The sequence below is a fragment of the Salmo salar genome, chromosome ssa23 (genome assembly GCF_905237065.1).
Source record: "Salmo salar chromosome ssa23, Ssal_v3.1, whole genome shotgun sequence".
Taxonomy (NCBI): domain Eukaryota; kingdom Metazoa; phylum Chordata; class Actinopteri; order Salmoniformes; family Salmonidae; genus Salmo; species Salmo salar.
The window spans coordinates 34,437,711-34,451,003 of record NC_059464.1 but is presented as its reverse complement, the minus strand read 5'-3'; the positions used below and the strand labels follow the sequence as shown (position 1 = coordinate 34,451,003).

The 13,293-nt window shown below is 43.4% G+C and overlaps 1 protein-coding gene across 5 annotated transcripts in view; it reads right to left on the bottom strand.

Annotated features, from left to right (window-relative positions):
- Positions 1–13,293, bottom strand: part of LOC106584470 (SRSF protein kinase 2) — an 88,972-nt gene that overhangs the window by 54,259 nt on the left and 21,420 nt on the right. Inside the window, exon 1 of one of the 5 annotated variants that reach the window (XM_045706005.1) lies at positions 4,042–4,689. The exons of the other annotated variants lie outside the window; for them this stretch is intronic. Within the exon in view, the coding sequence (XP_045561961.1) occupies positions 4,042–4,079 (38 nt within the window). The 5' untranslated portion in view covers positions 4,080–4,689. Of the gene's footprint in view, positions 1–4,041; positions 4,690–13,293 lie in introns of those variants that run through there. 5 annotated transcript variants of the gene reach the window in all.

Genomic DNA, 13,293 nt, shown 5'->3' with positions numbered 1-13,293 from the left:
AGCTTTCTCCCTTTCTGTCTCTTTAGCTTTCTCCCCCTGTCTCTTTAGCTTTCTCCCCCTGTCTCTTTAGCTTTCTCCCCCTGTCTCTTTAGCTTTCTCCCTTTCTGTCTCTTTAGCTTTCTCCCTTTCTGTCTCCTTCTCTCTCTCTTTAGCTTTCTCCCTCTATGTCTCTTTAGCCTTCTCTCCCTCTGTCTCTCTGTCTCTTTAGCTTTCTCCCTCTCTCTGTCTCCCTCTCTCTGTCTCTTTAGCTTTCTCCTTCTCTCTGTTTCTCTTGCCACTTTTTCTCTCAAACCAAACACTGCAGTCCAGACACAAACACCCGACCCCATCCATGTAGAACATCATGCCACCAACACCCCAGCTCAGCTGTGGACTAATACAACAGTACATTACAGTTACATTCTGTTATAGAACAAAGACTGCAACCAAACAACACAAACACATACTGAAACCCTCAGATGTCAAAGCGCACACCCTTCTCCAACCTCCCCTAATCCCTTCCTTCCCAGCTGCATCCATCCCTGCCATGGCTCGAGGTACAGTCCTTAGTAGTTCTCCCTAACCACAGATCTAGGGTCAGATTACCTGGTCACAATAATCATCATAACCATTAGGGATGAAAGAAAGATATCTGATCGAGAACCAGTTCTACCTCCTTTCCCCTGCCATGCCTCTAGTGCCATCTTACACAACAGCCGTCATCAAAATCTGCCTGTCTGCTGCTTTAAAAAAAAAAAAGTGTCAGAGGCAAAGCATCATTACGCTCACAGCTCTTCTCCCATCCCTCCCTCTATCCTTCCCCTCTATCTATCCCCCATCCTAATTCACACAGAAGTAGATAGGCTGCTCCCGCTGCTGGTGTCTCAGCTAGTCAGCTCAACTGACTGATGGCTATCACAGTTTAGCTCAATCTAACTGAGCAGTGTGTGTGTGTGTGTGTGTGTGTGTGTGTGTGTGTGTGTGTGTGTGTGTGTGTGTGTGTGTTCCTCTGGCCCAGATGGTACTTTAATAATAAAGCAATGATACCCTAAACACAGGCGCGATACAGTGATTTGGCACAGATATCCAGATAAAGCTCTCAGATGAGATGATATAAAACATAATAATGAATAGGCCTATTGCTGATACACTTCAAATACTCTGCCTTCCTACACAAATACATTAGCCCATATAAACCTGCTCACATATTACCATTAATACACTTGTATACCGTATGCGGCAAGTATGTTGGCATAGATACTCATATTGCATTGTATATCACTGATAATGCATTAGGCATAATATAAGCCGGCTTTGTTATGCCATTAACAAGCACATTCTGGATGCCTTCTTAAACTGCAACAAGAGCTCATAGTTCTTCTTCGAAATTCGACGTATTATGGATGACCGTCTATTTTTGACGCATTAATTCCTCATGGTATCAGAGTTAGTTCTGCACTGTTACAGGGTTTAAAAAACAGAAACAGCTCACAATGTTAACAGTTTAGGCATTAATTCCAAGTGGTTAAGTTTAGGGCTATGGTTTGGGGAAGGCTCTGCAAACCAACCAACCTCATACCATAATGAATACAGAAGGCATTCTGCAGCGATACGCCATCCCATCTGGTGTGCTCTTAGTGGGACTATCATTTGTTTTTCAACAGGACAATGACCCAACACACCTCCAGGCTGTGTAAGGGCAATTTGACCAAGAAGGAGAGTGATGGAGTGCTGCATCAGATGGCCTGGCCTCCACAATCACCCTACCTCAACACAATTGAGATGGTTTAGCGTAAGTAGGAGAGCAGAGTGAAGGAAAAGCATCCAACAAGAGCTCAGCATATGTGGGAACACCTTCACGACTGTTGGAAAATAATTCCAGGTGAAGCTGGTTGAGAGAATGCCAAGCATGTGCAAAGCTGTCATCAAGGCAAAGGGTGGCTACTTTGAAGAATATTAAATATTAAATATAGAACCCGCAAAACACCAGTTTCAACGTCAACAGGGAAGAGACAACTCCTGGATGCTGGACTTCTAGGCAGAGTTCCTCTCTTCAGTGTCTGTGTTCTTTTGCCCATCTTAATCTTTTATTTTTATTGGCCAGTCTGAGATATAGCTTTTTCTTTGCAACTCTGCCTAGAAGGCCAGCATCCCGGAGTCGCCTCTTCACTGTTGACGTTGAGACTGGTGTTTTGCGGGTACTATTTAATGAAACTGTCAGTTGAGGACTTGAGGCATCTGTTTCTCAAACTAGACATTCTAATGTACTTGTCCTCTTGCGCAGTTGTGCACCGGGGCCTCCCACTCCTCTTTCTATTCTGGTTAGAGACAGTTTGTGCTGTTGGGTGAAGGGAGTAGTACACAGCGTTGAAGGAGATCTTCAGTTTCTTGGCAAATTCTCACATGAATAGCCGTCGTTTCTCAGAACAAGAATAGACTGACGAGTTTCAGAAGAAAGTTCTTTGTTTCTAGCCATTTTGAGCCTGTAATCGAACCCACAAATGCTGATGCTCCAGATACTCAACTAGTCCAAAGAAGGCCAGTTTTATAGCTTCTTTAAATCAGCACAACAGTTTTCAACTGTGCTAACATAATTGCAAAAGGGTTTTATAACGATCAATTGCCCTTTTAAAATGAGACAGAACACGTCTCCTTCCTGCGCGGTATGACGGCTCCATGGTCCCATGGTGTTTATACTTGCGTACTATTGTTTTGTACAGATGTAGGTGGTACCTTCAGGTGTTTGGAAACTGCTCCCAAGGATGAACCATACTTGTGGAGGTCTACAATTTATTTTCTGAGGTCTTGGCTGATTTCTTCTGGTTTTCCCAATATGTCAAGTAAAGAGGCACTGAATTTGAAGGTAGGCCTTGAAATACATCCACAGAAACACCTCCAATTGACTCAAATTACATCAATTAGCCTATCAGAAGCTTCTAAAGCCATGACATCATTTTCTGGAATTTCCCAAGCTGTTTAAAGGCACAGTCAACTTAGTGTATGTAAACTACTGACCCACTGGAATTGTGATACAGTGAAATATAAGTTAAATAATCTGTCTGTAAACAATTGTTGAAAAATTACTTGTGTCATGCACAAAGTAGATGTCCTAACCGACTTGCCAAAACTATAGTTTGTTAACAAGAAATTTGTGGAGTGGTTGAAAAACAAGTTTTAATGACTCCGACCTAAGTGTATGTAAACTTCCAACTTCAACTGTACACACACACACACACACACACACACACACACACACACACACACACACACACACACACACACACACACACACACACACACACACACACACACACACACACACACACACATTTATATTCCAGACTCTGACATTGCTCGTTTTGATATTTCTTAATTTCTTAATTTACATTTGTTTGATTTGTGTTTTGTATTGTTAGGTATTACCCCACTGTTGGTGTTAGAAACATAAGCATTTCGCTGCACCTGCAAGAACATCTCCAAAATATGTGTACGCGAACAACCACATTTTATTCCATTTTTGGGGGGGGGTGGTTGTGCGAGGTCTGATGTTCGGTTGTTGTCTTTCATGTGTTTTGAGATGTGCTGCTGGTGATGTGTTGGGAATTTGAAGTGTGAATGTTTTGTCCTGCTGAGATGTGCTAGTGGCTGTGCTAATGTTGACATGTTGACAGATATGCTGAGTCCCTCATAGTCTTAGCAGGAGCAGCCATCATCATACAGACAGACACACACACAGATGGTTTGATCGGGTGGCTGTGCTGTTGTTTTTCCACTGGCTGTATGAAAAGCTACATCAGCATGAACAATTGACCACTGCGCCTTTTTCCTCACCGTGTCAGCACACTGCACCCTCTACAAACAACAGCAGACGACAACCAGCTAGAGATGGACAGAGATAAGGATAGACGGAGAGACAGATGGATAGAGAGAGAAGGAAGGAGGGTAGGGAGGGAGGGAGGGAAGGATATGGGGGAATTCTGGAGCAGAAGACAGAATGACAGTCAGCCAGACAGAATGCATGGCAGAGACGGACGGACGGAGGGACAGGGGAGGACATGTTACCTTTCGGGGGACGAGGATTTCTCTGAGTTCATGGACATGAGCGGTGCCTGTTAGCCGCTCGCTCGCCGAGGGACGACAGAGAGACGGCAAGGAACAGGCTCTCTTTTCTCTGCTTCTCTCTCTCTCTCTCTCCCTTCGTTCTGTGCCGTGTCTGTGTAAGGGGGAGGGGGGGCTGCCTCCCCTCCTCCTCCTCCTTTTCTCCTTCTAGCTCTCCTCCTCTTGCTCAGAGGAGAAGAAAGGATGGAGGACAACGCTCCAAGAGTAGTAGGGGGAAAAAAGCAGCTGTGGGCTGGCTGAGCAGAAACCTTCCTGCGTGTGAAGCGAGACAAGCAATGTCAGACGCCTTTCCTCAGACCCAGCTTCCTCCCTTCCTTTACCTCCTTCACCCTCTATTTCACTTTCGCTTTTTCAGAGTCGTTTTTCACTCTCTTTCCTTCTGTTCTCTGTCCTCCTTGGTTGGTTCTTAAATGGTGATGAAATGAACACACAAGCTCCCACAGACTCAACCCGCTTTGTCTGTCCTCCTCCTCCTTTTCACTCTCTCTCTCCCTTTCTCTCTCTCTCTCTTTCCAAAACAGCAGCAGTGCAGTAGCTGGCTCTAGCAGGCCTTCTGCAGCTCTGCACAACAACAGAGCCCAGAGCGAACTGGAACAAACCACTGCCTGACAGAGAGAGGGGGGTGGGAGGGCTAGGACCAATGGGAAACCAAACCACTTCTCCTTGAGGTCTCTCCTACCCCTCTCCCTGCGTGGTCCGGACCTTGCTCCTTCCCTCTGCCTTATTACGACATCCTGTATCTCGGGGCAACGCCACACAGATCTGACTCCCCCTCTCTCTATCTGCCATCCTCCTCTTCTCCCCCCTCTTTTCTCTCGTTGTCTCTCAATCCATTTTCCGATGTCTTTTCTGCCTCTATGGTTGTAATGTGTATGGTTGTAATGATCTTTTCTCTCTACATTCCCTCTCTCTCCCAGCAGACGGGTATATTTCTACATGAGAGAACAGCAAATAGAGAGGTAGCCAGAGGGTGTCATGATGGGGGGTCTCTCTCTACTGTCCTCCCCCATGGCTCTACTGTCCTCCCCCATGGCTCTACTGTCCTCCCCCATGGCTCTACTGTCCTCCCCCATGGCTCTACTGTCCTCCCCCATGGCTCTACTCTCCTCCCCCATGGCTCTACTGTCCTCCCCCATGGCTCTACTGTCCTCCCCCATGGCTCTACTCTCCTCCCCCATGGCTCTACTGTCCTCCCCCATGGCTCTACTCTCCTCCCCCATGGCTCTACTCTCCTCCCCCATGGCTCTACTCTCCTCCCCCATGGCTCTACTGTCCTCCCCCATGGCTCTACTGTCCTCCCCCATGGCTCTACTGTCCTCCCCCATGGCTCTACTCTCCTCCCCCATGGCTCTACTCTCCTCCCCCATGGCTCTACTGTCCTCCCCCATGGCTCTACTGTCCTCCCCCATGGCTCTACTGTCCTCCCCCATGGCTCTACTGTCCTCCCCCATCACTCTCTCGCTCTCTCATGCGCCGAATATAACAGGTGTAGACCTTACCGTGAAATGCTAACTTACAAGCCTTTAACCAACAATTCAGTTTTTATAAAATAAGAGTTAAGAAAATATAAGTAAAAAAGGTAACACAATAAAATAACAATAATGAGGCTACATACAGGGGGTACCTGTACCGAGTCAATGTGCGGGTGTACAGGTTAGTCCAGGTAATTGAGGTAATATGTACACTACATTTTTTATTTTTTTTTGTATTTTTTATTTCACCTTTATTTAACCAGGTAGGCAAGTTGAGAACAAGTTCTCATTTACAATTGCGACCTGGCCAATGTACATGTAGGTAGAGGTAAAATTACTATGCACAGATAATAAACAGCAAGTAGCAGCAGTGTAAAAAAGGGGGGTCTATGCAAATAGTCCAGGTAGCTGTGTGTGTGTGTGTGTGTGTGTGTGTGTGTGTGTGTGTGTGTGTGTGTGTGTGTGTGTGTGTATTCTGAGGTTACGGTTACTGACTTGCCACCCTCCGTTTGCACACAATGGAATTGCATGAGCAGGTAAGAGTCTGTACTGTCTGTACAAACACATACCCACGGCACACACAAACTCACACACGCTGCTGAATGTATTCAAGCTTTACAAAAACATTTGGGTCAGGCAAAACCATTGCATAATGCACATGTACTTTAAAGTTCATGAAACATAGGCTACAGAGAAAGTAAAAGGCTTTCCAGTAGATATTAGCCCTGGGTGAAACCGATGATGAAAAAAACATGAATTGCTGATGCTATGCATTGGCCAATGAGAGGCTTTGAAGCCACTGGTCAGCCATATTAGCACTCCCCAGAAGAATCAGTCTTCCATAGGAATGAATGGAATTCTACAGTATTTCAATTAAATTCTTCAAGGACAAAATTACATGTATTTAAGTATTATTTTTGTTGTAGTGGTGACAGTAACATTAGAACTTAAAAAAAGATATACTCTTTTAAATATTTTTTGCTCACATAATATAATTTTTTATTTTCCCAAGTGGCGAAGGTGTCTGTAATAGAATAAACGTGGCAAAAACAAATATAAATATTAATAAATGCATTTCCATAGTTTCCAAAATAATTTTTACAATGGTGGGAGAGTGCCAAGATGGAGGCCTGGGGCTTCAACACATCGCCCCCTGTCAGTCATCTAGTATATATACACATCTTTTGGTGAAACGGTATAGTTCTAGCATTAGCACATGAACAAAAGCTCTGTATGAATGAGACTAGTGTTGTGTGGTGGTATGATCATTTAATCATAAATCTGAGGACATGCATATCTGCCTCTAAAAGTGTGAGATTTAACATGCTCAGATAAGAATCGGAAACACACACACATGCAAACATCCATGCACGCACGCACGGACACACACACACACACACAGCATATAACACATGTATAACACCACACACTAAAAAAGGATTACAATTAAGTAAACATGAGAGTGACCCATCCAATTGTCCTCCTTCTCTGTGGCTGTGGGCCAACAGGGGTGTAAACACTACTCTAAGTCACTATGCAGCCTCATAGCTGATCATCTCATTGTATTACTAATAGAGCCTAGGACCCCCCTCCACTACACACAGCTGATGGTACATATTTCCATAAAGGAGGGAAAGAACTGAGACTAAAGACATGTCACCCGTTTTAAAGAGTGACTGCCCTTAAAAAACAACGAATCCCTTTGACAACGGACTATGTGGCATCAAAAGGAGTGAGAAACATTTATTCTAGTGTCAAAATGTGGAAACTCAGAGCGTCACAACGAGTAAATGAAGGTTGGGTTTGGATTACATTTATGTCAACAAGTCATCCCCCCTTTAGCCAAGCTTCATGTGCAAATCGCCCCTCCGTCTACTTCGCTTCCCTTCATTGAATGGGGCTCTGTTGTTTCATCACCCCCAACCAATGCATTCAAAGGATCACGGCTGTTTGAAACTGAAAAGACCCATGCAATGCACTCTTCCAGCTAGGGTTGAAGATTAGTATATTTTGAACGTAGACTTCCAGCAGGATGCACAGCCAACAACTATGGTTTGCATGCCCATGCAAAGATCGTACTATTTGGAGAAATGTCCTCTGGTCTGATGAAACAAAAATAGTGATGACCATAATGACCATCGTTATGTTTGGAGGAAACAGGGGGAGGCTTGCAAGTTGAAGAACACCATCCCAACCGTGAAGCACAGGGGTGGTAGCATCATGTTGTGTGGGTGCTTTGCTGCAGGAGGGACTGGTGCACTTCACAAAATAGATGCATCATGAGGAAAGAAAATGATGTGGCTATATTGAAGCAACATCCCAAGACATCAGTCAGGAAGTTAAAGCTTGGTCGTAAGTGAGTCTTCCAAATGGGCAATGACCCCAAGCATACTTCCAAAGTTGTGGCAAAATGGCTTAAGCACAACAAAGTCAAAGTATTGGAGTGGCCATCACAAAGCCCTGACCTCAATCCTATAGAAAATTTGTGGGCAGAACTGAAAACGTGTGTGCGAGCAAGGAGGCCTACAAACCTGACTCAGTTTCACCAGCTCTGTCAGGAGGAATGGGCCAAAATTCATCCAACTTATTGTGGGAAGCTTGTGGAAGGCTACCTGAAACGTTTGACCCAAGTTAAACTATTTAAAGGAAATGATACCAAATACTACATTTTACATTTACATTTTAGTCATTTAGCAGATGCTCTTATCCAGAGCGACTTACAGTAGTGAATGCATACATTTCATTTCATTTTTTCTGTGCTGGCCCCCCATGGGAATCAAACCCACAACCCTGGCGTTGCAAACACCATGCTCTACCAACTGAGCTACAGGGAAGGCTATACCAATTGAGTGTGTCAACTTCTGACCTACTGGGAATGTGATGAAAGAAATAAAACTTAAATAAATCATACTCTACTATTATTCTGACATTTCACATTCTTAAAATAAAGTGGTGAACCTAACTGAACCTCCTTGGATTAAATGTCAGGAATTGTGAAAAACTGAGTTTAAATGTATTTGGCTAAGATATATGTAAACTTCTGACTTCAACTGTATATATATTTTCATTGTTGGACATAAACGACTGTAAAAACACCAGTAAATCCACTCCAAGTGATTTAAATGTTTCTAATCTGTAGGCTCCTCAGAGGAAGAATGGGAGGACCATCCTCCTCAGTGAATTTCATAAAAATTGTAAAAGTTATCCTTTTTAGATAAAACCATACTAAATATATTCAAGTCACCAAATAATTGATTAAAACACACTGTTATGCAATGAAGGTCTACAGTAGCCTTAACAGCACTCTGTAGGGTTGCACCATGGTGTAGCCGGAGGACAGCTAGCTTCCGTCCTCCTCTTGGTACATTGACTTCAGTACAAAACCTAGGAGGCTCTTGGTTCTCACCCCCATCCATAGACTTACACAGTAATTATGACAACTATTGGAGGACGTCCTACAACCTATCAGAGCTCTTGCAACATGAACTGACATGTTGTCCACCCAATCAAAGGATCAGAGAATGCTAGCACTGCAGTGCATAAAATGTGGTGAGTAGTTGACTCAAAGAGAGAGAAAGACAATAGTTGAACAATTTCCACAAATGAATTTCTTCAAAAATTAAGGAGAAGCAAGAGAGAGATTGTCAAAAAAATTTCACTTTCAGTTTCACTTACTTAGCTACCAAATGCAGCTGGCTAGTTTAGTTACTCAAACACCCAGCTCAAACAAAGGGATGCTATGTTAGCTAGCTGGCTATGACTATCCGACACAACACTGTAACTCTTCCAAGTCAAGGTAAGCTTTTGGTTTTATTAATTTATTGCCACTGGGGCCCGCTGGTGTAACTGCTTACTAACTATTAACTGTAATGTTACTACATGATTGTAGCTGGTTTACTAACACATTAGTTATATTAGCTATGTTGACTAGGATATTACTTTAGCTAATATGGGGACAACGATATAGGCTGTGTGTAGCGATTATGACATTTATATAACATTTAATTTCACCTTTATTTAACCTGGTTTGGCTTGGAAAGGTTTTTTCGCCTGGTCACAGACAGCTGATATGTTGTTCATTGAAGTCCACAAAAGAAGGGAAAAGCTGAGAAGAGGAGAGTACATAGAGGTGAGATGGAATACAACGTGGCTGCTATGAAAGTGTACTGTGTTTATGAGTGATCAAGGGTGTATATTCATTCCGCCGATTCTGTCGAAAAATGTTTCTTACACGGAAGCAAACAAAACAGTGATAAAAATACCCAAATTTGTCCAATAGAAACTCTTTTGAAACTGTGGACTAATGTTCACACCCTAGATAAGCTAGATGCAGGCAAGAGCGTGCAAGGCGGTATCGAATGGGTTACTGTCTGTCCATGAGTTACTGTCTTTCATCTCAAATTCTTCTCTCAACCTGTGTGCACCTACTTTGTAAACTTTCATTTATAGGCTAGGTTGTAGCAAACTCATGATGGGTATAGGGAAAATCTGAGTTTCATGTAGTAGCCTAAACCTATTGACGTTACATTGAACTGGGTGAATGGAAAATGAATGACAGTCATCCAACATGCTGTAATAGAAATAAGGCCATGGTCATGGAGAAAAGCTAAATTGTTCTCCTTCATCATCACTGACTCCCACGCATAATAGAGAGACACGTGCTCATATACAAATGTAAGCAAGGTTTAAATTATTATGTTTTAGTCAAATATTATATCTGTTTGGGCTCCTTGTGGTCAATTTGCAGTCTACAAATTATTTGTAATTATGTTCCATCCCCCAGACCATCCGTGGCTGAATGTAGTTAATGATACCTGCCATTGACTGCTGGTTATGTATCTGTATATGTAGCTATATTTTGATAATTATTATCATTATCATTGGTAGCATAGCTGTTGTTAGCTAGCTAGCTACATACCTACCTAGCTTACCTAGCAATACAACTCGGATTTGACTTGGAAACACGATAACATTTCAAAAGAAGGCAAATTATACGTAGGAAAACTTTTGGCATGATTGTGATGTCGCCAGATTGACTTTAGATGCGGTATAATTTTATCCAGCTAACTAAGATTGAGGGGACTACCGTATTTTAGCTCGCTAACATTAACATGGCAAGCTATTTTTGACCATCTTTGCTAGCTTGTAACAGTAATGGCAACCTTGCCATCTCTCTAAAGTAAACTTGACAATATCATAATGGCAAAGTTTTCCCTACTAATTATTTGCCTACTTTAGCAACGTCATCGTATTTCCCCTCTAAGTTAGTGTAATTTAGATGAAACAGTCACATTAGCCTCCGAGGTGCAACCCATGTCTAGGGCACAAATAAATATCGGATGCAGCTATGGGTGTACTAGCTAATTCATGTCTGACTACAAAAGTGTACTAACTAGCAGAAACAACCTAAACAAAACAAAACAGGGCCATAGCAAAACAAGTCACAGTTAGTTGCATAGTGTAACGGCGTCACCGGCCGGAATCTAATCTAATCTGGAGCCAGTCAGTCTACATCTGTAAAGCATATCATTTGCTTCCATACAAGATTACGTTATTTCTCGAGATGTTTATAATTGAGGGATGACAACACTCATTGACCTTGTTTTTCTGTTAGACAAAGTGCACAGCTGGGTGCCAGACTAATCCCCTGGTCATGAACTCCTTCCTACCAGAAGGAGCAAAGGTGGGTATCATAACATGTCCAGCAATGTGATTGCAATGGTTTAGCGACCTCGAAAAATAATTTAATTCACTGTTCACTTGCTATTTTCACAGCTTGTCAAGTAATACCTCAGAATAAAAGTGTACCCTTGTGACAGACAGCCAACAACTCCTCCATTGTTGGCCGAGTCTTCCTGACTGCACTGATGACACAGACAGCTTCATCAACAACTACAGGTAATGTGTATTATGTGAAGTGTGAAAAGTTGTGTTAAAAAATACCCAGCTTGATAAAATAGTGGGCTAATTCCCCAGCCAAGCAGATACAGCTAGTAGTCATTTTGACTGGGTAGTGTATTAGCAAAAAGCGTTGTCCTTTCTTTAGAACAAAATGCAATTATATCAGCCTGTCACAGACCCTCCCAACACCACCTCATAAGACTGCCTGCTGCAGTTGTTCGAGAGAAGTCCAGTTTGCAGCCGAACATGCAGCATAGAGAAGACCAGCAAGGGGGCCCTCATCAGCATCATGCAGACAGGCCCTCGCTGTGAGCGTTCCTATGAATAGAACAGCCAGTCACACGTTGGCAAGCATCCAGACAGCAACATTCACCTGTCAGCGACAACAGTTTTCACAGGCTCATCATTTGTACAAATACAGAAGGTAACTCACTTCATTACTTTGATACATTTGATAACACAATTGTGAAAAGTAATTCATGTAAACTGACATTATTTGTTGCTTATTTTTTACTTCTTAGATGCATATAATGTCTAGGGCATAACCTAGCCTGGTGGGACCAGCCTGATCGCTGTGTTCACCATTGTATTTCACTTCACATTTGATGATATCTGAAGTGAAATAGAAAGGTGAATGCAGTAATCAGGTTGGTTCCACCAGGCTAATCATAACCACCATTTATAATATAATCAGTGCTCGGTGTGTCTGTGTGAGTGTGTGTGTGTGTGTGTGTGTGTGTGTGTGTGTGTGTGTGTGTGTGTGTGTGTGTGTGTGTGTGTGTGTGTGTGACTGGCCAGTATCTTTGATGAGGGGCCAGGAGCTGATCTATGCTGCTACACTTGATGGGACCTTGGCATAGACCTCACCTCCAGTCTCACCTCTTGCCTGCCCACCAACCGTTGTGTAGAGGTGGAGAACACAATTAGGGACATTTAGTCTGACTTGGTCAAACTTCAGCATAGTATATATGTGTGTGTCAGATATCACCTATCCCTAACTGCCATTGGTAATACAACAGTGACGGTGTGTGTACAGTATGTGTTCACAGAAACATTGAGGCAGCACATGGAGACACGCAAGCATTTCGCTACACCCGCAATAACATCTACTAAACATGTGTATGTGACCAATACAATGTGATTTGATGATGTCCAGACTGACACACAGACTGACACACAGGCTTGATACTGATGTCTCTGAATGGAAAGAGAACTGGCACTCGGCATAACATTTTTAATACTCAACTTTTACTTGTATTGTCTTTTTTAATTATTGAATTAAACGGTATCAGTCGATATGGGAGGAAGAAACCCTGTATATTCTGTACCAGGATCAGGGAACTACTGCTGTAGTCAGGACACTACACAGGAAGGTATGGTGTGTGGTCAAGCTCATCACTAAGCTCAGAGGCTGGGTCTGAAACCCTCCTTGAGCAACTGGGTCCTGGACTTCCTGACGGGCCGACCCCAAGTGATGTAGGTAGGCAACAACATTTGCGCCACACTGATCCTCAACACGTGAGCCCCACAGGGGTGCGTGCTCAGCCCCCTCCTTTACTCCCTGTTCACCCATGACTGCATGGCCATGCACGTCTCCAACTCAACCATCAAGTTTGCTGACGACACAACAGTGGTAGGCTTGATTATCAACAACAACGAGACAGCCTACAGGGAGGAGGTGGGCTCCCTGGCGGAGTGGTGCCAGGAAAATAACCTCTCTCTCAATGTCAACAAAACGATGGAGCTGATCGTAGACTACAGGAGACAGCACACCCCCATCCACATCGAGCTTCAAGTTCCTGCAGCGTCTCAGGAGGCTGAA